The sequence below is a fragment of the Eimeria tenella genome, genomic scaffold (assembly GCF_000499545.2).
Source record: "Eimeria tenella Houghton genomic scaffold, Eth_scaff47, whole genome shotgun sequence".
Classification (NCBI taxonomy): Eukaryota; Apicomplexa; class Conoidasida; order Eucoccidiorida; family Eimeriidae; genus Eimeria; species Eimeria tenella.
Window position 1 is genome coordinate 173,041 of NW_013543383.1, and position 24,855 is coordinate 197,895.

Genomic DNA, 24,855 nt, shown 5'->3' on the forward strand with positions numbered 1-24,855 from the left:
TTTCACCGTGTTGGCCAGGACCTATTTAGTCTGCCTCGTGATGGTTCACTGGCTTTTCCGTCAGCCGGAAATGCAGACGAAAAAAGCGCTCAGTCCACATACATACATTTTTGTCCTTTCGATTACCACATTCGCCGTTTTCTGTTGCTTTTGTTTAGCAACTTTTCTTTTTCGTTTGTGCTGGCCCCTTCCCCTTTTCCCTTTGACTAGGCCTTTTGAGCTTGTTCCTCTTTATCTTTTCATTTCTCACCGTATCGCATCGGGCGTGAAGATAGTAGTACTTTCACGACTTGGCGCTGAAAATGAGCATCGCCCAGTTCCGTAGTTGTAGCGTGGACTGCGATGAACTGCTGTAGTATTCGTTTTTTCGTCCCCATAGCTTCGCTACGACTTCTGGAGAAAAAATATACATTAGATATGTACAAGTAAGGAAGTGCATGCAAATTCAACGGGTGCTGCCTCGCGAGACGAATCTGCATAATGCGTCAGGCTACACTGCAGAAAAACGGAAAGTAAACAGTCCCCGTAAAACTCGATTTCTGTGCAAGCGAGCGATGCAATGTGGGCACTTCCACCAAGTAAATGGGCCAATGATACTAAAGGAGAAGTAGTAAACGGGGCACACGTCATCTGTTTTTTGTCTCTCTATGAGCTCTTTTCTTTGGTCTGTGAATCTGTACAGGTGAGGCCCTGCACCCGCGTCGGTTAAACTTTAAATACGAATTATCTTTTAAAATGCGTAGCCGGCGAATGGTGAACCCAAGAAAGCTGTAACGTCGTGTTCGTGCTGCTTTAATTCTAAGTGATTATGGCACATAGTTTTCATTTGGGCCCAAAGGCAGGTCGCCAAGTAGGATTGAAGATAGGGGTTTAAGCCCGAATAGAGGTACCGCCGAAGGAGAATTTTTAATTCTTGGAATATGTCGACAGGGCGCAGTGATGAAACGTGAATGCACGGTAGCCCCCGAGTCGCCCAACTGCAGACGAAGTATTAACCGATGAAGAGATGCAACGTATGGGCAACATCAGCATCTCAACCAGCCGCATGGAAACGTGCAAATGATGGGGGACACTTGGTCGAAGTTGTTGCGTCTGCTTTACAAAAATCCCGGCACCGTTATCAAAACTGAAAGCGAATAGCTTGAGTTGTCTGCAATTACTGGCTCGTCTGGCATCGCCTGCCCGTGTTCGTCCCGAACACCTTGACATACTCTAGAGTTTAGTTTTACAAAGGCATTGCGTGACTCAGATTCGCTTCGTTTCTCCATGGCTGTGGCCACAGACCTGCACCTGTTTGTGCTGTTTTCTGTGAAGAGGCGTCGGTGTACAAAGGGGTCACGTCCTTTAAGATGAAAAGGAAGGCAAATTGGCCAGGAAACTTAAGTAGGTAGGAGAACTAGCACAGAGGAAAATAGATGGAGGAAAGAAGGAAAAAAGAAACCCAAATTCTGACATAAATGTAACTGCTTGCAGAGTACTGGGTCAGCATGATCGGCCACACCTCACAACGATTCCTACGATCGTTACAAGCATTGCCGAAAGGCAAAAATACCCAACATAATAATAAGAAAGAGACCATAGAACTTACCTGCAAAGAAACTAAAAGCAAATGAGAACTGAATAAAACACAATAGGACGCAGCGTCGGCAGCTTCGGGGCTGGCTTCATTTGGTTTTTCTTCTGCAGCACACAGATGGAACCTTCCGGTTTGAGGAAAAATACCTAATTTAGAGATTTAGGCCTTAGAAGCTTGTGACCACTGTAATTAATACGAAACTGACAGGGGAAAGGACCAAATACTGCGTGGTAAGCACTGGAACAAGTTGTCGTCCATGGGGCACGAGTGGAGTGAAGAAGAGCTCTTTTCTTCCCCGTTTCAATTTTTAAATCATATTCAGTCTGAAAGCAACGACTTTGTTTCGCACCGATTTCAAGTATGGGCTCGGAGTTGCAGGTTCGCAATCTTCGTGCCTCTACATTGCCATGGAGTTCTTCCCAGTACAAGTGAACAAGAAAGCTCGATAAGATCTCTTTTACTTGGGCTTTCCGCAAGCCGACAGCTTTGTAGAATACAAACGTTGGCTTCAAGGAGATCTAATGCTTTTGTGGTCTTACGTGGCTGCATACTACCTTTTCGTGGTTCAGGCGTGTTTCTCTGTTAAGCAACGCTCGGTGGATCATATATTTGGTTTTCGATTGTGTTCATTAAATTCTGTTTCATGTCCCCTTCCGTTTATCCACACGTGGCGTGTCTGCTTTTTTCATCTATGTTTGGTCTAGATGAATTCACTTGTGCGTTATGTGTTAGCTTCAGGCAATGGCGCACATGGGCCTTTTGTTCAAGTCGGGCTGGTTTTCAAAGACATTTTGGGGCAGCGTTGTGGGCATTGTGGCTCTTGACAAGTATGCGCGATGGTGAGCCAAACGTATATGCCAATGAACACAAGCAAAACAATGATCGGCAAGAAGAGCTGTAAATGCAACTGAGAAATACACTTGAATAGTTTAAGTCAAGTATTTGTACAGTCCCCTTAGTCTGCCTTTGTCTAGTTCCTGCGCATCGCCTGTTCTCCTGTGCCACTTCCGCCACATTTGTAGCTAACGTTGTGGTTAGCTTCTTTTGGGTGTTCATGTTTTGTTCTTTGTATTTCGCTTGACTATGTGTTTTCCTCTTTTCGCTGGTATTTTCATCACGTGAACGAAACTGTAACTTCCAGCGAAGTTAAGTAGATCTCATCAAAATAGAAGAGTGTATGTATCGTTCATCACTTCTCTTGTCGAAGCTGCAAGCGTACGGTGTATAGAAGTGTACTTCGCTCCCCAGGTCATATTCTATCCCAGATTACCATAACTACAATACGACATGCTGGCCCTACGCCCTTGAGCGTGCAAACCTTCGGCGGTAAGCAACGCAGTTTCGTTCCTCTGTTTAATTTGTTTCATTATATGTTCCATGCATATATTCCGCACATGCGCGTTCGGTGCTTCACCGATACTTGTTAGGGAATCTATGTTTTCGTTAAAATTCCAGGCACGGCATCGACCCCGATACAGTCGATTTGACAGGCGATAGCTCTTAAGACGGGCAGCCTCGAGGTGGAAGGAAAGCAAGAGCATGACTGTTTCAAGAAAGGGCAAGCACTTGAGGCAAAATGCATGGAGCGTCGGCTTCACTTGCTTACGCCCCATTCACTCAGCGTTCCTTTCTTTCGAACTAAATAGATGAAAAAATTCTGAAATAGTTACTAGCACCCACTAGCCAGGTGGAGCGTACGTAGCTGTACACCTGAGCCACCTGAAGGTGTGCCGGGGCAGCGGCGTATTCGGGTGATAGCCACTACACCACGCTGTCTCGAGGTGCTTTCCTCAAGTAGCGTGCTGAAGACCCCTGCGTAGCTCCTGTTTCATTCCTCCCCACCAAATTCTAACCTTGGGAACTGATGCCCTGTGAGTGAACCTAGTTCGAGCACAGCACTATAGTACAAGCAGAAACTGGGCTCCTAACAATCCCCTTCTAGTCGCATTGCAATGCGTACGTCACCGTGAAACACAGGACTTAAATTTTGTCAAAATATAATTTCAAAGTGGTGAAAACTCGACAACAATGTTGCATCTTCCCCAATCTGACTGCTAGCAGTAGCTCATGGGAAAGCCACAAACGCTCCGCTAGAACCATCCTGGCATCCACCTTGGCTTTGCCAACCCTGTGGATGGAACAGGGCGAGTAACACCTATGTGGATGTTCTCACGGTCAGCCCCGCCTCGGCGAGCCGGGTGTCAACTGACAGCAATAAATGCTCCACCTTGCTGCGACAAACAAACCGTAGCCCAAGATCGGGAATACGGAAGCTTTCATTGAGGAACAGGGCTCAACCTGCTAAGCACTCCTGGTCTCAAATATTCTCCTATCAAGCTTATCTGCTCGTTGACGGACGAGAAACACAGATATACGCTAACCTAGCTCGTACACAGCGGAAGGGTCGCAGCAGTGCTACGGGCGCCGCGGATTGGAATCCAATGACTAAAACGCCTGGACATTTTGGTGCCAATAGGAGTTAACAATCAGCCATAAAACGAAAAAGGAACATGACCGAAGAGCATATAGCTTTCAGATGGTGATGCATGTAATCCTGCAATCGTCATCGTAAGTCAGACAACAGGGTGGAGATCATATAGCTTTCAGATGGTGATGCATGTAATCCTGCAATCGTCATCGTAAGTCAGACGACAGGGTGGAACTAGATCATCAGCAGGCCAAAAAGAACTTTATGGAAAAGACACACCGATGAGAAATGGCATCCGGACACGGACAATAGATTAACTGAAAAACACAGACATTTCCACGGCGTCTCTTGAGGACAAGTCCTACATACGCAATGAAGGACGGGCCTACCAATATGCCGTCATAGTGAAGCATTGACTTGTTTTGTGGCGCTGGTGTGTCAAATAAAGGCCCAGCACCCCAAAAAGCGGCATTTCAGTGCATCACAACTGCCTGCACACCGAGATAGACAACTGATGCTTCCATGGTGTTTCTCAGGATCAGCCCCGCATCGGAGAGTCAGGTTTCATCTGGCAGTAATACAGCAAGCGTATTGCCGTCACAAAACCAGTAACCCAAGACCAGGAATATGGAAGCCTGCATTGAGGAGCGGAGCTCAACTCAATCCACTCGATCTATGGCGCTGCTGTTTTCAAACATACTCAACCAAACTCACCTCAAAGAGACGAGTTAAGGAGCTTGTAGACAGCAGAAGGGCCGCAGCAACGCTAGAAGTAGCGCGCATTTAAACCCAGCGCCCAAAATATTTAGACAACACGCGGGTATTGAAATCATCGTGCGTTGAACAATGGTAGTCAAGTAATCAAGAAGTGCAACACTATCAGCACGACACGAGCAAACTCACACCCCGAGACAACAGAAGCCCATACACAAACGATCGAAGACATAAATTCGATGCTTGAAGATTAATTCAACGACACTACACAACCCAGTGAACCTCCCCGACAATACACCAACACAATCAGGAAATAAATTAGCGTCCACAAAAATATCTTTGATTGGAACCGCCCACACGCACAGTCAGGAAACTGATGCTTCCATGGTTTTTCTCAGGATCAGCCCCACATCGGCGAGTCAGGTTTCATCTCACAGCAATACAGCAAGCGTATTGCTGTCACAAAACCAGTAACCCAAGACCAGGAATATGGAAGCCTGCATTGAGGAGCGGAGCTCAACTCAATCCACTCGATCTATGGCGCTGCTGTTTTCAAACATACTCAACCAAACTCACCTCAAAGAGACGAGTTAAGGAGCTTGTAGACAGCAGAAGGGTCGCAGCAACGCTAGAAGCAGCGCGCATTTAAACCCAGCGCCCAAAATATTTGGACAACACGCGGCTATTGAAATCATCGTGCGTTGAACAATGGTAGTCAAGTAATCAAGAAGTGCAACACTATCAGCACGACACGAGCAAACTCACACCCCGAGATAACAGAAGCCCATACACAAACGATCGAAGACATAAATTTGATGCTTGAAGAATAATTCAACGACACTACACAACGCAGCGAACATCCCCGACAATACACCAACACAATCAGGAAATAAATTAGCGTCCACAAAAATATCTTTGATTGGAACCGCCCACACGCAAAGCTAGGAAACTGATGCTTCCATGGTTTTTCTCAGGATCAGCCCCACATCGGCGAGTCAGGTTTCATCTCACAGCAATACAGCAAGCGTATTGCCGTCACAAAACCAGTAACCCAAGACCAGGAATATGGAAGCCTGCATTGAGGAGCGGAGCTCAACTCAATCCACTCGATCTATGGCGCTGCTGTTTTCAAACATACTCAACCAAACTCACCTCAAAGAGACGAGTTAAGGAGCTTGTAGACAGCAGAAGGGTCGCAGCAACGCTAGAAGTAGCGCGCATTTAAACCCAGCGCCCAAAATATTTAGACAACACGCGGCTATTGAAACCATCGTGCGTTGAACAATGGTAGTCAAGTAATCAAGAAGTGCAACACTATCAGCACGACACGAGCAAACTCACACCTCGAGATAACAGAAGCCCATACACAAACGATCGAAGACATAAATTCGATGCTTGAAGATTAATTCAACGACACTACACAACGCAGCGAACATCCCCGACAATACACCAACACAATCAGGAAATAAATTAGCGTCCACAAAAATATCTTTGATTGGAACCGCCCACACGCAAAGCTAGGAAACTGATGCTTCCATGGTTTTTCTCAGGATCAGCCCCACATCGGCGAGTCAGGTTTCATCTCACAGCAATACAGCAAGCGTATTGCTGTCACAAAACCAGTAACCCAAGACCAGGAATATGGAAGCCTGCATTGAGGAGCGGAGCTCAACTCAATCCACTCGATCTATGGCGCTGCTGTTTTCAAACATACTCAACCAAACTCACCTCAAAGAGACGAGTTAAGGAGCTTGTAGACAGCAGAAGGGTCGCAGCAACGCTAGAAGTAGCGCGCATTTAAACCCAGCGCCCAAAATATTTAGACAACACGCGGCTATTGAAATCATCGTGCGTTGAACAATGGTAGTCAAGTAATCAAGAAGTGCAACACTATCAGCACGACACGAGCAAACTCACACCCCGAGATAACAGAAGCCCATACACAAACGATCGAAGGCATAAATTCGATGCTTGAAGAATAATCCAACGACACTACACAACGCAGCGAACATCCCCGACAATACACCAACACAATCAGGAAATAAATTAGCGTCCACAAAAATATCTTTGATTGGAACCGCCCACACGCAAAGCTAGGAAAATGATGCTTCCATGGTTTTTCTCAGGATCAGCCCCACATCGGCGAGTCAGGTTTCATCTCACAGCAATACAGCAAGCGTATTGCTGTCACAAAACCAGTAACCCAAGACCAGGAATATGGAAGCCTGCATTGAGGAGCGGAGCTCAACTCAATCCACTCGATCTATGGCGCTGCTGTTTTCAAACATACTCAACCAAACTCACCTCAAAGAGACGAGTTAAGGAGCTTGTAGACAGCAGAAGGGTCGCAGCAACGCTAGAAGTAGCGCGCATTTAAACCCAGCGCCCAAAATATTTAGACAACACGCGGCTATTGAAACCATCGTGCGTTGAACAATCTTAGTCAAGTAATCGAGAAGTGCAACACTATCAGCACGACACGAGCAAACTCACACCCCGAGATAACAGAAGCCCATACACAAACGATCGAAGACATAAATTTGATGCTTGAAGAATAATTCAACGACACTACACAACGCAGCGAACATCCCCGACAATACACCAACACAATCAGGAAATAAATTAGCGTCCACAAAAATATCTTTGATTGGAACCGCCCACACGCAAAGTTAGGAAACTGATGCTTCCATGGTTTTTCTCAGGATCAGCCCCACATCGGCGAGTCAGGTTTCATCTCACAGCAATACAGCAAGCGTATTGCCGTCACAAAACCAGTAACCCAAGACCAGGAATATGGAAGCCTGCATTGAGGAGCGGAGCTCAACTCAATCCACTCGATCTATGGCGCTGCTGTTTTCAAACATACTCAACCAAACTCACCTCAAAGAGACGAGTTAAGGAGCTTGTAGACAGCAGAAGGGCCGCAGCAACGCTAGAAGTAGCGCGCATTTAAACCCAGCGCCCAAAATATTTAGACAACACGCGGGTATTGAAATCATCGTGCGTTGAACAATGGTAGTCAAGTAATCAAGAAGTGCAACACTATCAGCACGACACGAGCAAACTCACACCTCGAGATAACAGAAGCCCATACACAAACGATCGAAGACATAAATTCGATGCTTGAAGAATAATTCAACGACACTACACAACGCAGCGAACATCCCCGACAATACACCAACACAATCAGGAAATAAATTAGCGTCCACAAAAATATCTTTGATTGGAACCGCCCACACGCAAAGCTAGGAAAATGATGCTTCCATGGTTTTTCTCAGGATCAGCCCCACATCGGCGAGTCAGGTTTCATCTCACAGCAATACAGCAAGCGTATTGCTGTCACAAAACCAGTAACCCAAGACCAGGAATATGGAAGCCTGCATTGAGGAGCGGAGCTCAACTCAATCCACTCGATCTATGGCGCTGCTGTTTTCAAACATACTCAACCAAACTCACCTCAAAGAGACGAGTTAAGGAGCTTGTAGACAGCAGAAGGGTCGCAGCAACGCTAGAAGTAGCGCGCATTTAAACCCAGCGCCCAAAATATTTAGACAACACGCGGCTATTGAAATCATCGTGCGTTGAACAATGGTAGTCAAGTAATCAAGAAGTGCAACACTATCAGCACGACACGAGCAAACTCACACCCCGAGATAACAGAAGCCCATACACAAACGATCGAAGGCATAAATTCGATGCTTGAAGAATAATCCAACGACACTACACAACGCAGCGAACATCCCCGACAATACACCAACACAATCAGGAAATAAATTAGCGTCCACAAAAATATCTTTGATTGGAACCGCCCACACGCAAAGCTAGGAAAATGATGCTTCCATGGTTTTTCTCAGGATCAGCCCCACATCGGCGAGTCAGGTTTCATCTCACAGCAATACAGCAAGCGTATTGCTGTCACAAAACCAGTAACCCAAGACCAGGAATATGGAGGCCTGCATTGAGGAGCGGAGCTCAACTCAATCCACTCGATCTATGGCGCTGCTATTTTCAAACATACTCAACCAAACTCACCTCAAAGAGACGAGTTAAGGAGCTCGCAGATTGCAGAAGGTTCGCAGCAACGCTGCGAGCAGCGCGCATTTAATCCTAGCGCCCATACTCTGGACAATGAAGTGAGGTTCTGTCACGAACTGTAGAAGCTAACAGAACTACTTCTACGCAGTTTTACACCTATGTAGAACATCCTCTAAGATTAAACAAATCTTAAACCCCACGTCCCAGTTCATAGCGTGGCAGCAAAAGTAACGCAACCCCATCCATAGGGCAGCCCTGAGCAGACCAACGAACTTGTACGCACGCTGTGCACTCGGCAATGCAGCAACGTCTGGTTTCACGATTGCCTGCCACCTTAACAAGGCCCCACTTGCTGTATTCTGCCGCGCCCCTTGTTCTGTTCAACTCGATGCCCAAGTTTAAACTGCAGCCGTGCGCTTCAGAGGTCCATAGAACTTGGCCTTCTCGTCGGAAGTCTGGAAGCGGCCATGACCCCACTTTGACGAGGTATCGATGAATTTCAGGTGAATGTTCTCCAGAGCCCTGCGAGAAGTACGCGGTACGAGCGTCTTGCGCATTGTTATAGGTCTCTTCTTGCAGCCGACGATGCAGCCCTTGATCATGATGAAGTCGCTCCTGACCTCCCCATAATGAGGGAAACCGCCCATTGGAGTGATGCGTTTCTCGGTGAGATCAGCGTCAGTGGAGCCATTGCGAGGATCGCTGCCGCTGCCAATGCGATACACTTTCTTGTTCATCTCCGTGCGGTGGAAGTAGCCCTTTTGACCGTGACGCGGCACTTGGAACTGCACCCTGGCAGGGTGCCAGGCTCCAATGCATGCAACCTTACGCAGGCCACGATGGGTCTTGCGAGGTAGGCGGGTCACACCGAAACGAGAAACCACACCCTTCACCCCGTGGCCTTTCGTCACACCAATCACGTCCAGCATTTCGTCTTGCTCGAACACGGCGCTTATCGGCACTGGTGATTCGAACATCTTGGTCACGAAATCAACCTGTGTGGCGCACTTCAACAAAAACTGGAGAAGTTGGTAGCAGAAAACACGTCTACAAAACGTAGCTTGTACAAAGAAATAGCAACGAAACGAAATAAGAGTCGTTCCCCAAATGTATGCTCGTGAACCCATGAAAGTGCACTGTTCGGCAACTCCATACTGGTGGCAAAGCTCCGAATTCTAGTCTCACCTTGTCTGCAACAGTACCACCATTGACCTGGATCTCCATGATGTGCGCCTTCCTGAGTCCTGTGGGAGTCTTGCTAGGCTGCGTGTGGCAGATCGCCCTGATAACTGCACAATGCTGTTTGATGGAGTCGATTTCAGCCTGCATCTTGTTATTCTCAGCGTACTTTTTCGAGTAGCGAGTGAATGCCTTCTTTTTGCTTTTGTACCAGTTCTTGTAGAACCGACGACGGCACTCTTCGCTCAAGTGTCCAGCCCAGACAGTCGATAATGCACGTAGGCCCTGGGGAGTCTCAATGTAGCCAACCAAGCCGACGCAGACCATCGGAGGCGATTCCACAATTGTCACGGCCTCTACAACCTCCTTTTTGTGCAGCTCTGAATATACACAGGAAAAACCACGTCGCTCCACATTAGTTCAGATTCATAAGAATCAAGCACCCGACACGCTCATATCAACGCATTTGCGCTGCCATGTCACTCCCCAGTATGTCCCCCATAAACCAATGAATTTTGACCTCACGACAATATTGGCAGTACATGTCATGCACCGCTGTGGGACAACCATTAACCGCTGATCATGAATGTGGAATCGCGCATTCAGAAGAGGAGCTCAATTCAGGCAGACCAATCTCCGGCGCTGCTGCTCAAAAAAATTCTCAGGGAGCTTTTCGGACAGCAGAAATGCAGGATTGATGATATACACATTAAGTCCACCGTTCTGATATCCTGATCCATCTTTCTAGAAATACACCGTCAGCTACAAAGCAAAATGGTGGCATAAACAAACTGTCAGATGGTGATGCATGGTTCTCTGAAGTCTTCATACCGAATCAGACGAATTGATCAAAAAGTGTGCTATCATCAATTGGCGTAATCAAGTTGTCGAGAAGATCAACGAAAATATGTAATCAAAAGCGTGCAGAACAGAGCTCTCACATCGACAACTCGGACAAGAGCTCCAAACAAAATTCGCGCAAAGAAATCGGCGCTAAGTCAGCTATCCTTAAAATCAGGCTTGCATTCATCCCCAGAGCCGTGCCCCACCCAATGCGATGATGTCTCAACACGCATCGTAAGTACACCCGCACCAACGCTCCACAGCACACCGCATAGGTTGTTAGGCAAATGATGCTTCCATGGTTTTTCTCAGGATCAGCCCCGCATCGGCGAGTCAGGTTTCATCTCACAGCAATACAGCAAGCGTATTGCTGTCACAAAACCAGTAACCCAAGACCAGGAATATGGAAGCCTGCATTGAGGAGCGGAGCTCAACTCAATCCACTCGATCTATGGCGCTGCTGTTTTCAAACATACTCAACCAAACTCACCTCAAAGAGACGAGTTAAGGAGCTTGCAGATAGCAGAAGGGTCGAAGCAACGCTACGAGCAGCGCGCATTTAATCCTAGCGCCCATATTCTAGACAATGAAGTGCGGTGCTATCACGAACTGTAGAAGCTGAGCTAACAGGACTGCAACGCTCCGAGTAGCGCGCATTTAAACCCAGCGCCATGCACTCCAACACCAAAAAGCAGCCTCCTCCAAAGCACAAGAGTCTAGCGGACACGTTTAACAAATCCGTGGTGAACCCATAACGTACTTGAGCCAGGACGCTCCACCTCGCGGACAATGTGCGTCATGCCGGCCTTGTAGCCCATGAAAGCTGTGAGGTGTGGAGGCTTCGAAGGGTCATCTTTGGGGAAGGCCTTTACTGAACATAAAGAAAATGCATACAAAATGGAACTCCATGGCATGAGAGTGGCTGAATTTAGTAACACACACTTCCCCGCAAGTGTATGGGCTTCCGGGGATTACCTGTTCACTGGTACTGGAAAGCTACGACGTGCACAGTAGGAAGAAAACTAATGGAAACAGATCTACTGCATTTCACAAAAAGGAAGAAGAACCTATCAACCATCTATCTCCATTGCTGCGAGGATGAGGGGTGGTAATTGTGCTGTAAACTGTGGGCTCTCTGCGATTGAAGAATCAGCCAATAAGACTGCAACATGTAAAGTGCAGCACTTAGAAATTGTGGAGCTTTGGTAATCAGTCCAGCCGAAAGCCTGATCCTACTACCTACCTTTTCCCCTATGCCGGCGGCAGCGCTTCCGGGGGCAGAAGCCCAGAGAGCCGTGGCGCGGCCTTTCGAACTTCCTGTGGGACATCTTTGAGTAAAAATGAAAAAGGATCCTACAGAATTCCACAGGAGTCAACCCTAAACTCTTCTTTCTCCTTTCCCCCACACGGCTTTCTAGGTTGATGGTAGCTGGGGGTGCGCCTGCCTCAGCCGCAGCCATTGCAACCCACAGCCTCTGGCTGCGACGCTCTGGGCCTGTTGGTAAGCTACGCATGCGCGCAGCTTGCTAGAGAAATGAAGGGAAAAGGTATGTAATTTCTGGTTCTTTACTTTCTCAGAGAATTTCACAGCATCTTTAGGAAGTGTTTGTGATTTAAGGCTCGGTATGGAAGCCCCGCAGTGTAATAGACAGCACTAGATACGCGTCGTGTACACCTAGATGCACTTGGAAGCTCTTGCAGAAGATAGCCATTGCCAGGATCTTTAGATTGCCTTTTTGAACGATAATAGGTTTAGGAGAGCTTTTGCTCTGGATCTAGGGACAAGGTCATGAAACGATTGACTTGAAAACATCAAGCCGCAGGTGTGTAGGGGTGGGATCATCCGCGCCAAGCAGTGATCGGCTTGAATTTTACAGATAAATCCTTTTTTTTGAAGTGAGTAACGAACGGAACAGCTGGGGCTTTTCCCCCGCAAGTCATGGTAATGGCGCCCTGGCGTACCCAATTGCTGGCTGCCAAGGAAAAGCCTCTTAGGGCCTGTTGTGTGCATAAGCTAATTACGAAGTTAGTGACTAAGATGTATACAGGAAAAAGCATAGCAACTTATACAATGCAAGCTCACAGGGCCTAACTGACACCAAAGCGAATAAGATACTCCGAAATTAAGCCTCTAAACTCCTGAACGGCTGGGGGCGTCCACCCCGCCCTGCAAGCAACCTTTTGACGAGCTACGGTAGTACTACACCACTGAAGAGCTTCAAAAGTATGAAGAAGGCTGGTTTGGTAGGGAATTGCTTCCCAGCTAACTTCAAAGTATGCGGAAGCGATCCATATGAGTAAACAGGCAATTTGTGAAGGGCGCTGGATGCGTGGCCGTAGCCGTCGTCAAGTGAGGCTCCCAAAACCCCGTATATTCGTCTGGAAGAAGTTTACATTAAAAGTGTACAAAGGATGGTGCCAAAGCGCGGGAAAAGTAGAGCAAGAGCACCATTGTTGCATATTTGTCGTACGAGAGGTCCTGTTTCGCTTTACTTCCTCAACTCGCTCAGGCAATAACTTTCCTTCGTGCTGCATTCTTTTTGGGGCACCCTTTTACTCATCTCAAGAACTGGAGTTCCTACAGGAAGCGCTTAGCTTATCCGTAGTTAAGACCCACGTTGACGTTTGTGTTGTCCACGGTCTCATACTATAGTCGCAGCACCGCAGTCTCTATACGCTTGCCCCATAACTTCAAAATCTCGTAAGCGGTGAAAAGCACCTACATATATTAACTGCAGCCAGTAGAATGCTAAGGATCACGGAGGTGGCTGCACGCGAAACTATTATATAATACCAACCAACTCACTGCTTGACGTGATAATAGGGTTCAGCTAAGCGGTCATAGGAATAACGGGTGTGGCTGCACGCGAAGCTAATATCTAATACTAACCACCTCACTGTTTGCTGTGATGGTAGGGTTCAGCTAAGCGCTCATAGGAACAGGACATTGACACAGCTACATATAACAAGGTGAAACGCAGAAGACTTAGTGTATGCTTGGTGGGAAAAGGTTCCGGAAAGCTTCAGAGACGAGCGCATTAAGCATGAGAACAGAAGGGGGGGGCTAATATCGTCTGCGACGCAGCGCCATAAAGGGACTCAGAGATTTCTCCTTACCGAGCTACAGTCGCGGGAGTGGTGGGTCACACTTTGAGAAACTTGGAAAATATCAGGGCACAACTACTTTGATAATGTTCCAGTGCGCTTGGTTAAGTTTGCTGCTGAGCCAGACCTTACCGCCCACACCGCACTCCAGTCCGTGCCTTTTGGAGTCTGCGTATGTCTTGTGCTTATATACTTGAGATATAATTGTGTGCATTGTGCGCACGGCCACGGAGCTGCCGAAGTAGTTTAGTCATAAGAGGGGTTGTGGATGCCAAACGACAGTCATTCTTGAGATCAACACTCGTGAGACTGCTTTGTAGAATCATGACTTGAAGCGGAAACATTCAGCGAAAGCGTAGTATTTACAAACTTCTACTAGAAAAGCCATATTGACGGCCAGTACGGGCGGGGAAGCAACGCCTCCCGCCCCGCTTCGGCCCCGCTTCTCCTACTGAATGTACGACCAAGGCATCTGCACCGAAATACAAATTATTCAGTTTGACTGTCTGTCTGTAGGTAGTTAGTAGACCACCTGCCCCGCATGATGTTGAACTGTGTACACAACTGCTAGTACAGCATACAGTAGTACTGAGGGGCATTGCCAAACCGCCTCATGGTCAATCCCTGTGCAGAATTTACACTTTAACCTGATTAAGTATTACATCAGAAACTTGGTTAGTCTCCTGTACGTGGGTTGCCTGCTTAATAGTAGTACCCCACACCTGGGATCGCTAGTGTGTCACAGTTCTAGTGAGATGCAAGTGAGATGCGTCAGAAATGGTTGAGCACAAAAGACTCACGAACTCCTATGCTGAATTATAAGTGGAGACCAGCTCTCCAATTATGGTTTTTGCACTCTGGCTTAAGTGGAACCCATCGATTGTCCAATCGCAATGTACCAAGATGGACAGAGAAGAACCTCTCAATTGCCCAATATTCGCCACAGTATTTCGGCCTTCCTGGGGATAAGCCGCCTTTTATAAGGTATACACTTAAACTTTTGTCGAAAATAACGCCATGGCGCACTGAATCACAGTGCAACGATGACAGCACTGGAGACTCCCAGGCTCATCGTTGTTGCGGTGCCGAAACTTCATCAGCCCCATAACGTATCTGCGCCCGAATTGCCCGATATACTTCATATTCAGTTCTTTAAATTGTTTATGTAGCTGAAGATGGACCTCCAGCAGCCGCGTGTTCCAGTGGTGACTGTAGGGTTCGTGCAGGGCGCTTCGGGCGCCTTCCTGTTTCCTTAAGGCAGCAAACAACATATCGCAGCGTTTCAAAAGTAATCAAGGACTGACATCACATTTTTCTTATCTTGGTGCTCAAAAAATTCGGCACAAATCAACAGGTCGAAGGACTGACACTGTTTCCCCACAAATGGGCATTTCATGGTTACGTCGATACAGCAACTTCACGCGACAGGACAAATTGCCCCTAAGCAAACTGTCGACCTAACCGCGCTCCTTTGCGCCAAGTTCCTGCTGTGAATAAAAGTGGGTTCTATTGGACTCTCCTCGTGCCATTCTAAGCCTTAAATAGACACTGAGCATATCAACGGGACTGGACCTCTCTGGTCTTCTGTCAGCAAGAATGCTCAACTTACAGCTGGTAAACAAGCTTCTGAGTCCAGGGGGTGTTCTAGATGTTCAGTAGGCATTAGCGTTTTTTCGGTGGGCACTTTTCCTTCCCCCATTTCGTGGAACTGGGGCGACGGCGCCCGTTAAGGATTTTGTAGAGAAATCTACCTAAAAGTGCTTCTCCATGAAATGCCATTACGACGGAAAGTTTGAATTTACATTTGCGCTCGATTTCACCCAATCCGAATTCACGTATCAGAGGTGGAGACGCGGATGAAGTTCTTAGGTTGCTGCCATGGAGGCAAATCGGAGTCATACTGCCCACGACGAGCAACGAGCCTTATCGGATGAAAATAATCTTCAACAGAGCTTCACAGCTCGAGAATTGGCCAGAGATGAGGGTCCCATAGGGTTTTACTTGCTTCATCGGCAAGCTAGGAAAAAGCCATCGGCTCCGTCAGCTTCCCTTCTGTTGGCAGTGACACTAGCATCCTTAGCAACGACATACGTTCTGATTCGCTGCTTTTATGCCATTGCGTATATTGAGCGGCATGGTGCTACACATAGGCTTTTGGCCAGCGGCGGCTTTTATCTGGACCACTCTTGTTTCGGGGAAGGAAACCAGGATGGAGAAGAGGAGGAATCGTATGCGCTGCAAGCTGAACATGGGGGAGCTTTCGTTTCGTCGGAAGGGGATGCATCACCAACAGCACCTCCACGGATACGGAATGATGATGACTTGGACAAGTGGGGAAATCGGCAGTTGCCTGAAGACGTACGAGACAGATTTTCATCCTTTCTCGAGCGCATCGAGCACAGTGCTGTCCTCTGTGAGGCACTGCTGCCATTGCTCAAACCTCAACACGCTATTCAAATTACAAATATAATGTTGAGGATTCTAGTGGCTCAGCTTGGTGTCCTCTCGCTGAATCCGCCGGAATTAGAGCCTCGAAGGGCACGGGCAGGTGGGAGACTGCTACTTTTGGCATATAAAGGCAGAGAACGGTCTGGCTCTTACCCTTATCTAGAATTTTTTGTGAATGAAAACAATTGGCTGCGGAATCTAGCTGAGGCAGTGTCAATGCCTCGCGAAGACGCCATGGAAATGGCCCCGCATCATCATAAAAAGAGGGTTACCGGGGTCCTTCGAGAGATTTCGATTATAAACGTTTACATCGTGGCTGTCTTGGGTGGTTTAGAGCGTATGGGCCGAAAATCTGTAGGATACTTGGAAGATGCCGCTGTAGAAACGCAACTGCGCGTATTGGAGGCTCTTCAGGGTGTGCAGCTTCGTCGCTTCTTGACTGACAAAACGACTCACTGGTTTCTTCGGTACTGTCAAATGAGAACCAATAATTACATACTTTTCACGCGAGAGCAACAACAGTATTACGGGTCAAAAACTTATACGTCCATGAAAGAGTTTCAAAAGGAACTAGAACAGAAGGTACAAGAGGCTGGAGGTCTCCCTTGGAACCCAGATTGCAAGGAAGTAGACCTACGCTGGGGCAGGTCAAGGTATAGAAGAAGGCAGCACCTAGAGACACCAGGTTCCAGTTCGCATTTTGAGGTGCCGCAGGGCACAAGTGGTTTCCCGTCAGGCCCCTCTCCAAGTCTTGGCGACTGCGGAAGTACTACTAATGGAAGCAGTCAACAGCATTTAGCCACCTCTGTCGACCATCTCGTCGGCGCACTTGGGTTTGAGGAGGCCAGCCTAGTTTTCGGAAAGTCTCCTGGTTCTCGTTTTGGAGCTAAGCAGCAACAGAGGGAGCATGGTACTACACAGCCACTTGCGCAAGCAACACCTTGGTCGGCAAGCGGGCCACATCACGCGGAGCCACGCGGTTCTTCCAACTTAATGCTCGGAGGTCTTTTAGGGCAGCACAGAGTGGAGACTAGTTCAGGTCCTCATACGCTTCCCCACCCTGGCTCTCGTAATGCACCACTCGCTCAAAGCTTTATGCAGCCAACTGCGAACCAAGGTTCACGGCTACGTACTTCGACGCCAGGACTTCCGATCTTATCTTCTTCAGCGCTTCCAGGTGGAGAACGCAGAAGGACTGGTGCCCCTAACAGCATGCTTTCCCAGACAGCTGCTTTTTCAGGTTTTGGACTTCAGCGAAGTTTTGGGAGCGACACGGCGTTGGCGTTGCAGGCGACGCCAACAGGTCGAAGCCCACTTTTGCCAGCTACTCTGGTCCGTGGCTCTTTTCCCGAAGAACCAAATTTCCAATGGATGTTAACACATCCACCTTCAGCCCCTCGAAGCACGCTGCCTCGAGCGCAACATGGATTCTCTGACACAGCTGCACAACTGTCGTACGCTGAGACGACTCTGCCACCAAGCACAGCACAAGTTCCCCGAATAAGGGGAAATTCACGTCTGGACCAATGGATCTCTGGAACTGGCGATCATAGGAGAACCGGCACTTCTTTACCGTGGGCGTCAATGAGAGAGCCTTCAGCTCCTTCAAGCATGCTGCCTGCAGGTGGACATGGATTATCTTCACTACACGTGGCCGCGCAGACAACTCTGTCTAGCACAGCAGCAATGCTTCAGGGAAGGGGAAAAGTCGGCCAAACGCATCATGAGCGCTCAACTACGGTTCCAGGGAAGTCAGCGACAGTGTTGGGAGGTGCTTTTGGCCCTGGGGGCCTCCAGAGACTTCAACTGCAGACAGGAAGTAGGATTCCGCCTCCCTATCGTCCGTGGTCTACAGCGGACTCCGAAACGGCTTCCGCATATCCTTTGCTTCACTCACCTTTCCCCACACAAGGGCAACGACGTTCATCTGGACCCATGATGTCACAAGTGGTAGGTCAGGAGCGTGGTGGTAGTTGCTCTCCATTCGCAACGCAGGCAGCAATAATGCAGAGTAACACATCATCTGGTAGGTCGCTGCCGGAAGTGAGTAGCAGCGTGGATGTCAACAGCATGTCTGGCAGAGCTGGTGAAAGTGAAATTCGTAGCTGGCTGCCGCCTACGACAGTAGGTAGGCTTGGCGGTCAGCCCACGCAGCAACCGCCTCAGAATCAGGGACAAGAAGAAGACGAGGCGGCTCTCAACGAACTTTTAGCGGCTATTCGGGACTTTGGATTCGTAGATTCTGGCGCCGAAGGGCCATTGGAGGACAGCTAAGCGTTTGGCTGCGTTGCACCAAAACTCAGTACGAACGTCATTGGTTGCTCAGTGGAACAAATGGATGAAAGCTGTCTTGTTACACGCTAGAATGCCTGCGTGTTTCGCGCGTCGGCAGAGTTCAAAGCATGACATGCGGAAGCCGTGTATGTGGGTCCAATGCATGCAAAAGCAGCGGATTCGTGGCTGGCGGTGCTTCGGCCCTCCGTGCGCATAGCCTCTTTTCTGTGGTACCTGGTACAAATGCATGTGATCGCCGACAGACCAGACCACCTAGTAACACCATGTGATTTTTCGTATCGAAGACTCTCGCTGCCCGGTTCTACCATGTGCCGTCGTGTTTTGGTCAGCGTGACGTCTTCAATATGGAGACAGTCTTGAGAGCTAGGTTTTGTGACTCCTCTGCAGTTGCTGCTGCGTTAGCCTCTAACTTGGCTTATAGCATGTGCGCTTGGTAGCAAGGTGAAGCTCATGTCAGTTCTCTGGTGCAGCGAGAATTGATATGAGCTTAATCTTGCTACCAAGAGTTATATATCCACCCCTTACAGCGCGCACCTTCACAGTGTTACTTTGCAGCAAGGGTATCTAGTAATCACTTCTAAGCGGCATCTGGGCTTACTGTTCCATGAGATTCTACAGGTGAGAACGAGGAGATATGCGATGAGCAACCAGAGCATTAGCTTTCAATGCAGTGGCGCACTGTTGTATTATAGCTGTTTCTATTCTGGTTCTATCTTTAGAAGACTATGCGCCTTGAAACGAAGCGAAGAAGCATAAACAAAGGCATCCGAATCCGTCTCCTGAAGGAAAAGTGGCGTATTCGCGGATTTTCCATTCAAACCCCCATCCCTGGAAGTGAGAGCTTCGGCGCAACTCTGAGAAGAATCCCGCTACGAGCAGTGGTCCCGAGTATGGATGAAAAGCATTGGGGAGTCGGGTGACTTATACCGGATGCGCTCTAGGTTCTTGTGTAATACCAATCGGCAACTGTGGTGTCCTGTTGCAGTTATTTTCGTCGCTTTCTCGTGCACTATGAAGGGGAACCATACGGCTGTGGAAGTTCACCAAGTATTCTGCGGGCTTTTTGCTGCGTGTTCTGTTTACTGAAACCCCTCAAGTGTCGAATCAGCCGCTTGTAGCAAGTCGCCTCTACTAGCATCTCCGACAGTTCCCTACAGTTAGCCTTGACCATGACAATTTCGTGACTTTCCCGCTCAGCAACGTAATCCCTGTTGCGGCCCACTTTGCCGCAGCTCTTTCGGCACCAAAGCAAATAATTACTTACCTTGCAACATGCGCCACTAAATTATCCATGGCCAGAAACGGGCTGTCAGTTCTGTTCACGGAGCGCACGCAGATGATCACCCTGGATGCCAAGAAATACGGGAGCGCCCTATGCCATCGATTTGCCGATGGATGGGACCGGCCCATAGGTCCTGTGCCCTGCATCAGCGTGCCGCGAAGACGGTTCTCCCGCCGCAAGTGTGCGTCTTGCCTTCTCAAGAGGTCTGAAGGCGTCAAAGGCTCACTCTCACCTCAACCTACTGCGCCACACACTTCATGCATTATTTTGCTCTCCTTTCCACAGCGAGTCCCGAAAGCGCTAGCTGTGATTCTCAGTTTTGCACTACGCGGCATACGAAGCGCGTCAGACCCCTTGGCAGCTTTGAGATCTTCATTGTCATCTCTCCTTCTTCGGGAAGGTGAACAATTCTCAGGCCTAAAAAGGCCTCCACTGCGTTCCCATGCTGTAGGCTCAACTTTTTAACAGTTCCGTATCTACATGGCCCAACAAAGAGAGCGCTGACACATTGCAAAATCAGGGTCAACCTGCCACGCACGCATTCCCACGTTCCCACCAACGGAACCGGGAACCGGGAACCACACACAATTCAAACAGAGACAAAGTCGCATGTGTGTCTTCAGAAGAAAGCGCATGCTCTTAAACATTGAACCCAGCAAACTGCCAGTTGAGTATCGAGACTACATTTTCTGCATGCAGAACTCGTAGCAGGCGGGTTTTCGTACCCCGATTTGGATTTGCGGGTCATCCCGTTAAATGGATATTTAATTGAATGACATACAATCCTATTTTTATTTTGCTTTTAGGGGCCGTGTTCTTTAGAGAGACCTGCAAGCTTGCAGACGCTATCCAGTTCGCCCCACTGCCTTCTACGCTCAGCGGGCTCTCCACACCAGTGTAACCTCCAGAGGACCTTGGCTTTCAGGATAATGAATTAAATGTATAATCTGGAAGGTGTGAGGACCTTCTGACCGGTTCCGGATCCCATGATTATCGTGAGCGGAGCGCTACAAGCAGCGCTTGTTGTTGGGTTTTGCGCCCTTTGCAGGGCTAGTCTTCCCACTGGTACTCCCTCGCACCGCTTCTATTGATGAACGGAGAGCGACCGAGTCAAGATGGCCTCCATACAGGCAACTAAACGACGGAGGGCACCCGACGGGGCGAATGGCGCAGCACCGGTAGAATCGGACCAAAGAGCTGGACACAGTCATGAGGCTAGGGATAGACTATTGAACCCTCTATCTCCTCTGCCTAGCCCTCATTTCAATGCGGCATTGCAGCAATGCGTATATCCTCACATCCTCTCATACAACACGTTTGCGGATTGTTATGTGGAGGAAATGGTTAAGGAGCTGCCATTTATCTATGTCGATCCAAACTACGACCCTGACCGCCACGAAGCCAACCCATATTACAAACCTTCTGACTGTATGCATCTGAAGAAGCACCGAGTCTGCGAGACTATTCATACATGCTTGAGCGAGCACGCTGTGTAGATCTTCCAGTTCAAATAGAGTGCCATCATTTCCATCTTTGTTTAACGGAACTTTCTGTGATTCTCTGATTTTTGAGCAGACCTCAAGTTGGGGATTGCAGAGGCCGTTTTAGGCTTTCCTCAGAAACTGGGTGTGGGGGGCTTGCAGGCAAAATCAGACGCCGGCAGTAGGTTGCTTCCCCGTCACTGCAGAGACTCGCACATCTCCTACGGTGCTCCGTTACATGTCAGCTTCGTTTGCTACCGCACTGGAGATGAAAGCAATGCTGCCATCAAGAAAACAATGGTGGTTGGCCAGGTGCCGGTCATGGTGAAAAGCAACCGATGCACTTTGTCAGGTCAGCCGAAACGGTGTATGGAGAAAATCTGCAGTGTTTCCCTTGCCCATAGCAGTTGACTCGCCGGTTAAAATGGGTGTGAAAGACGCCTCAACATGTGGAAAAGCACTACATAGAGACTTGCACTCTGGCATAGGACTTCCTTTCCTGGACCAGACGTCTCAAACAAACAGACACAGGGGACGTGCTTTTTGGCGATCGGCTGTTTTAGGGATGAGCCCTACTGAGATGGTGAACGCTGGAGAAGACTTGGATGAATTGGGTGGCTATTTCATAATAAACGGCAATGAGCGCGTGCTGCGCTTCGTCATTCAGCAGAAGACCAACTATCCCATTGCTCTCAAGAGAGAGAGCTTTAGGAATCGGGAGATATTTGCCACGGATCTTGCAGTTCTCCTGAGAAGTCAGAGGTGAGACACGGGAAGTTGTTCTTGTGTACTGAACCGGCACTGCGTTTGGAGTGTGACTACCGCAAGGCGCAGGTTGGCTGGGACTGATGAATTGGTGAATTGATGATGATCGAATCCTATTAGGTGTTGAGATCATGTGCTTATGGAATCGCGCTGCCTTTAATTTCGACAGAATTGATGGGACATGCACGTCCAACATATTGCTCGACACCGAGGATGGGAGATGCTGTTATCGCATTCTACTCAATCGGCAAGAGCACTTCTGTCCGTTCCCCTTGCTGCTGCGTTGCATTGGCGGAGGGCTTTCACTTCAGCAGTTTAAACTCAAATTTATGGAAGGGACTTGGGGCGATCTAGAGGAGTCCACTCAACTGCACGCGCTTTTTGAAGAAGTTTGGGGGAACGAAAAGGATTTTGTTGATACCGACCTGAGAGAACACAGGGTAGGCTTCGGTGCGGATCGTGTGCTAATTTCACATAATACACACCTGTATTACCTGCGGTAGATGCTCACTGCCTGATTTCCACTCTACGTTTTTTTTACCGGCATGTGCAGCCCTTGCACCAGCTCGGCCAAGTGTTCTGGAGGGGTGTGTCTTGGTTGCTACCGCCTGGAAGCACATTCGAAGATGCAGGAAGGTTCATAATCGATCGTTACGTTCTTGTCCATGTAAAAGAATGGAGTAGCAAATTCGAAACTCTCCTATTAATGTTTCGGAAGCTTCGTCAGCTGCGAAGGGGGAAGATACCGGTAAAGTTGCGCTCTGCCTGCGGACTTTTAATGAACATATGACAACTGCATGTTTTTATTGGCTGGGCTAAGGCTAGCTACGTGTTCTCAGATTTTCTCATGTAATGTACCGTGGTGTATGCAGCCCGAGAGCATGGATGCTTTCTCGTACCAGGAAGTGATTCTTCCAGGGCAAATCCTCGCAGCGGTACTAAAAGATGCTCTTTTTAATTCTCTGATCAAACTTCGGACACAGTACATGGTGGTACGTGGCGCCACAGAGAAATTTTTCTTTCCACATGGTATCACAGGTTGCCGAATAGTGATGCTAGGTGTCCCCTATGCACCTTTGAGAAGGTTCACGGTTTTGGGATACTGGATGCCCATGGTATCCTATCTTTATTTATCAGGAACTACGCCAAGTTAAGACAGCAGGCCACGACCCTACTCTGGTTATAGCGTCCAATAAATTTTTCGACGCGGCGACCGACCGCTGTGCGTCCGAGATTGGCCACAAGATAAGCTATTTCATGGCCACGGGCAACATTCGGACGACCCAACTGGATCTCCAACAGGTAGCAACAGTCCATTGATGATGACAGCTGCTCCATCATTGCCAAGGTGGTTCAGCATTCTCGTCGTTCTCGTGGTCTCGATTGCTTGTGGTCTCTACACTCTATGTAGCAAACGTGTCTGTGTATGCGATGTGGCCTCTTGAAAGCTTTCAGGATGGACTGTGACGGCAGATCGTCTGAATCTGAATCGTTTCCTTAGCCATTTCAGAGCAGTGCACCGAGGCCAGTTCTTTGCACAGATGAAGACGACTGCTGTGAGTGCTCCGTTTCCCTCCCACTAGGTTCCTTTTCATTCCGAGTGACGTTTTTTAGTGCTTCATTCCGTAATTTTGTCATTTTCAGTGACGGGGCCTCTACAGACTGATGCTTCTCTGTGCTCCTTCATGCGAGGTATGCGTTCAGGTCCGCAAGCTTTTAGGGGAAAGTTGGGGCTTTTTGTGTCCCGTTCATACTCCCGATGGTGCCCCATGTGGTCTCCTATTGCATTTATCCCAGATGGCCCAGCCAGTAGCGGTGCCACCAGACAGGGGGGTAAGAGTAAACAACTGGCAATGACGGTTTGAGTGGCAGCATTAAGAATGCATCGAATACGGCTCCGTTGAGTTCAGTGCAGTGCAATCATGCTGAACTTTTCAGCTGTGCATGTACGGCGTTGACTTTCTTTGAGGCGCACTTGCTTTGCTCTGACTTGGCGGGCGCAGGCAATAGCAGCGGTTCGATTGTTTATGAAAGCCCGCGGGGCATGTGTAGACCTTGACGGCGTCTCGGGATTGCCTCCCTCTGATCTTGGCGCTGCTTGTGGAGGGCAGGCTGCAAGTCATAGCGAAGGCGGAGGCATCAACTGCGTGCCGCTTGTGGTGGATGGAGTAGTCGTGTGCAAAATACGAAAGGCAGAGTTCAGTTTTTGGATGGAACAGTTGCGTCACGCAAAGGGATGTGGCTTGGATGGATTCAAGACTCACTGGGAGCTAGTTGGATTTGATGAGGATAGGCAAGCAGTCTGACTCCGTCGTGCCCTCCTCTGTTGCTTTCCAGCCAACACAAACAAGTGCCGCCACATTCACAACTGGGTTGTAGAACAGCCAGACAACGGTGAGGTGGTACTTTTCGTTAGGCCCAGGGAGTGCGTGGTTGTCATGATGCGCGCTTTTCATCACTGGGCCTTTTTTGTGCAGTAACCAGTTTGAAGGTATTTTCATGTTTACCATGCCAGGCCGGCTTGTCCGACCAGTCAAGCACTTGGCTAGCGGGCGGTAAGCGAAAACGCAGCTCCAATGCTCGAGCAACAGCTGTAGTAGTTGGCAGCCATGATGCAACCGTGCCACAGGCATGTCAAGGATGATGGCATGTTTCTGACGCAGCTTGGAATTTATAGGGCCACTACAGCAACCGTGGATGTCCA

General features: G+C 48.6%; 5 protein-coding genes across 5 annotated transcripts; 4 read left to right on the forward strand and 1 right to left on the reverse strand.

The window, feature by feature from the left end:
• Positions 1 to 2,317: 2,317 nt before the first annotated feature.
• ETH_00022405 (uncharacterized protein) lies at positions 2,318 to 3,080 on the forward strand (the record flags this gene model as incomplete). The annotated part of the gene is made up of 3 exons (XM_013377173.1): positions 2,318 to 2,415; positions 2,825 to 2,902; positions 3,032 to 3,080. The coding sequence occupies 3 exons, from the start codon at positions 2,318 to 2,320 to the stop codon at positions 3,078 to 3,080; spliced, it is 225 nt and encodes a 74-aa protein (XP_013232627.1).
• Positions 3,081 to 9,151: 6,071 nt separating this feature from the next.
• Positions 9,152 to 12,103, reverse strand: ETH_00022410 (60S ribosomal protein L3, putative; the record flags this gene model as incomplete). The annotated part of the gene is made up of 4 exons (XM_013377174.1): positions 9,152 to 9,748; positions 9,939 to 10,312; positions 11,536 to 11,646; positions 12,019 to 12,103. 4 exons carry the CDS (start codon positions 12,101 to 12,103, stop codon positions 9,152 to 9,154), a joined length of 1,167 nt encoding a protein of 388 aa, XP_013232628.1.
• Positions 12,104 to 15,758: 3,655 nt separating this feature from the next.
• ETH_00022415 (uncharacterized protein) lies at positions 15,759 to 18,602 on the forward strand (the record flags this gene model as incomplete). The annotated part of the gene is made up of 1 exon (XM_013377175.1): positions 15,759 to 18,602. The coding sequence occupies one exon, from the start codon at positions 15,759 to 15,761 to the stop codon at positions 18,600 to 18,602; it is 2,844 nt and encodes a 947-aa protein (XP_013232629.1).
• A 1,312-nt stretch (positions 18,603 to 19,914) lies between these two features.
• On the forward strand, positions 19,915 to 20,806 carry ETH_00022420 (uncharacterized protein; the record flags this gene model as incomplete). Its single annotated transcript, XM_013377176.1, has 2 exons — positions 19,915 to 20,305; positions 20,712 to 20,806. 2 exons carry the CDS (start codon positions 19,915 to 19,917, stop codon positions 20,804 to 20,806), a joined length of 486 nt encoding a protein of 161 aa, XP_013232630.1.
• A 214-nt stretch (positions 20,807 to 21,020) lies between these two features.
• ETH_00022425 (DNA-directed RNA polymerase, related) lies at positions 21,021 to 24,457 on the forward strand (the record flags this gene model as incomplete). The annotated part of the gene is made up of 10 exons (XM_013377177.1): positions 21,021 to 21,333; positions 21,481 to 21,738; positions 21,950 to 22,148; positions 22,321 to 22,591; positions 22,705 to 22,899; positions 23,024 to 23,143; positions 23,289 to 23,453; positions 23,600 to 23,707; positions 23,856 to 23,984; positions 24,155 to 24,457. 10 exons carry the CDS (start codon positions 21,021 to 21,023, stop codon positions 24,455 to 24,457), a joined length of 2,061 nt encoding a protein of 686 aa, XP_013232631.1.
• Between the last annotated feature and the right edge of the window lie 398 nt (positions 24,458 to 24,855).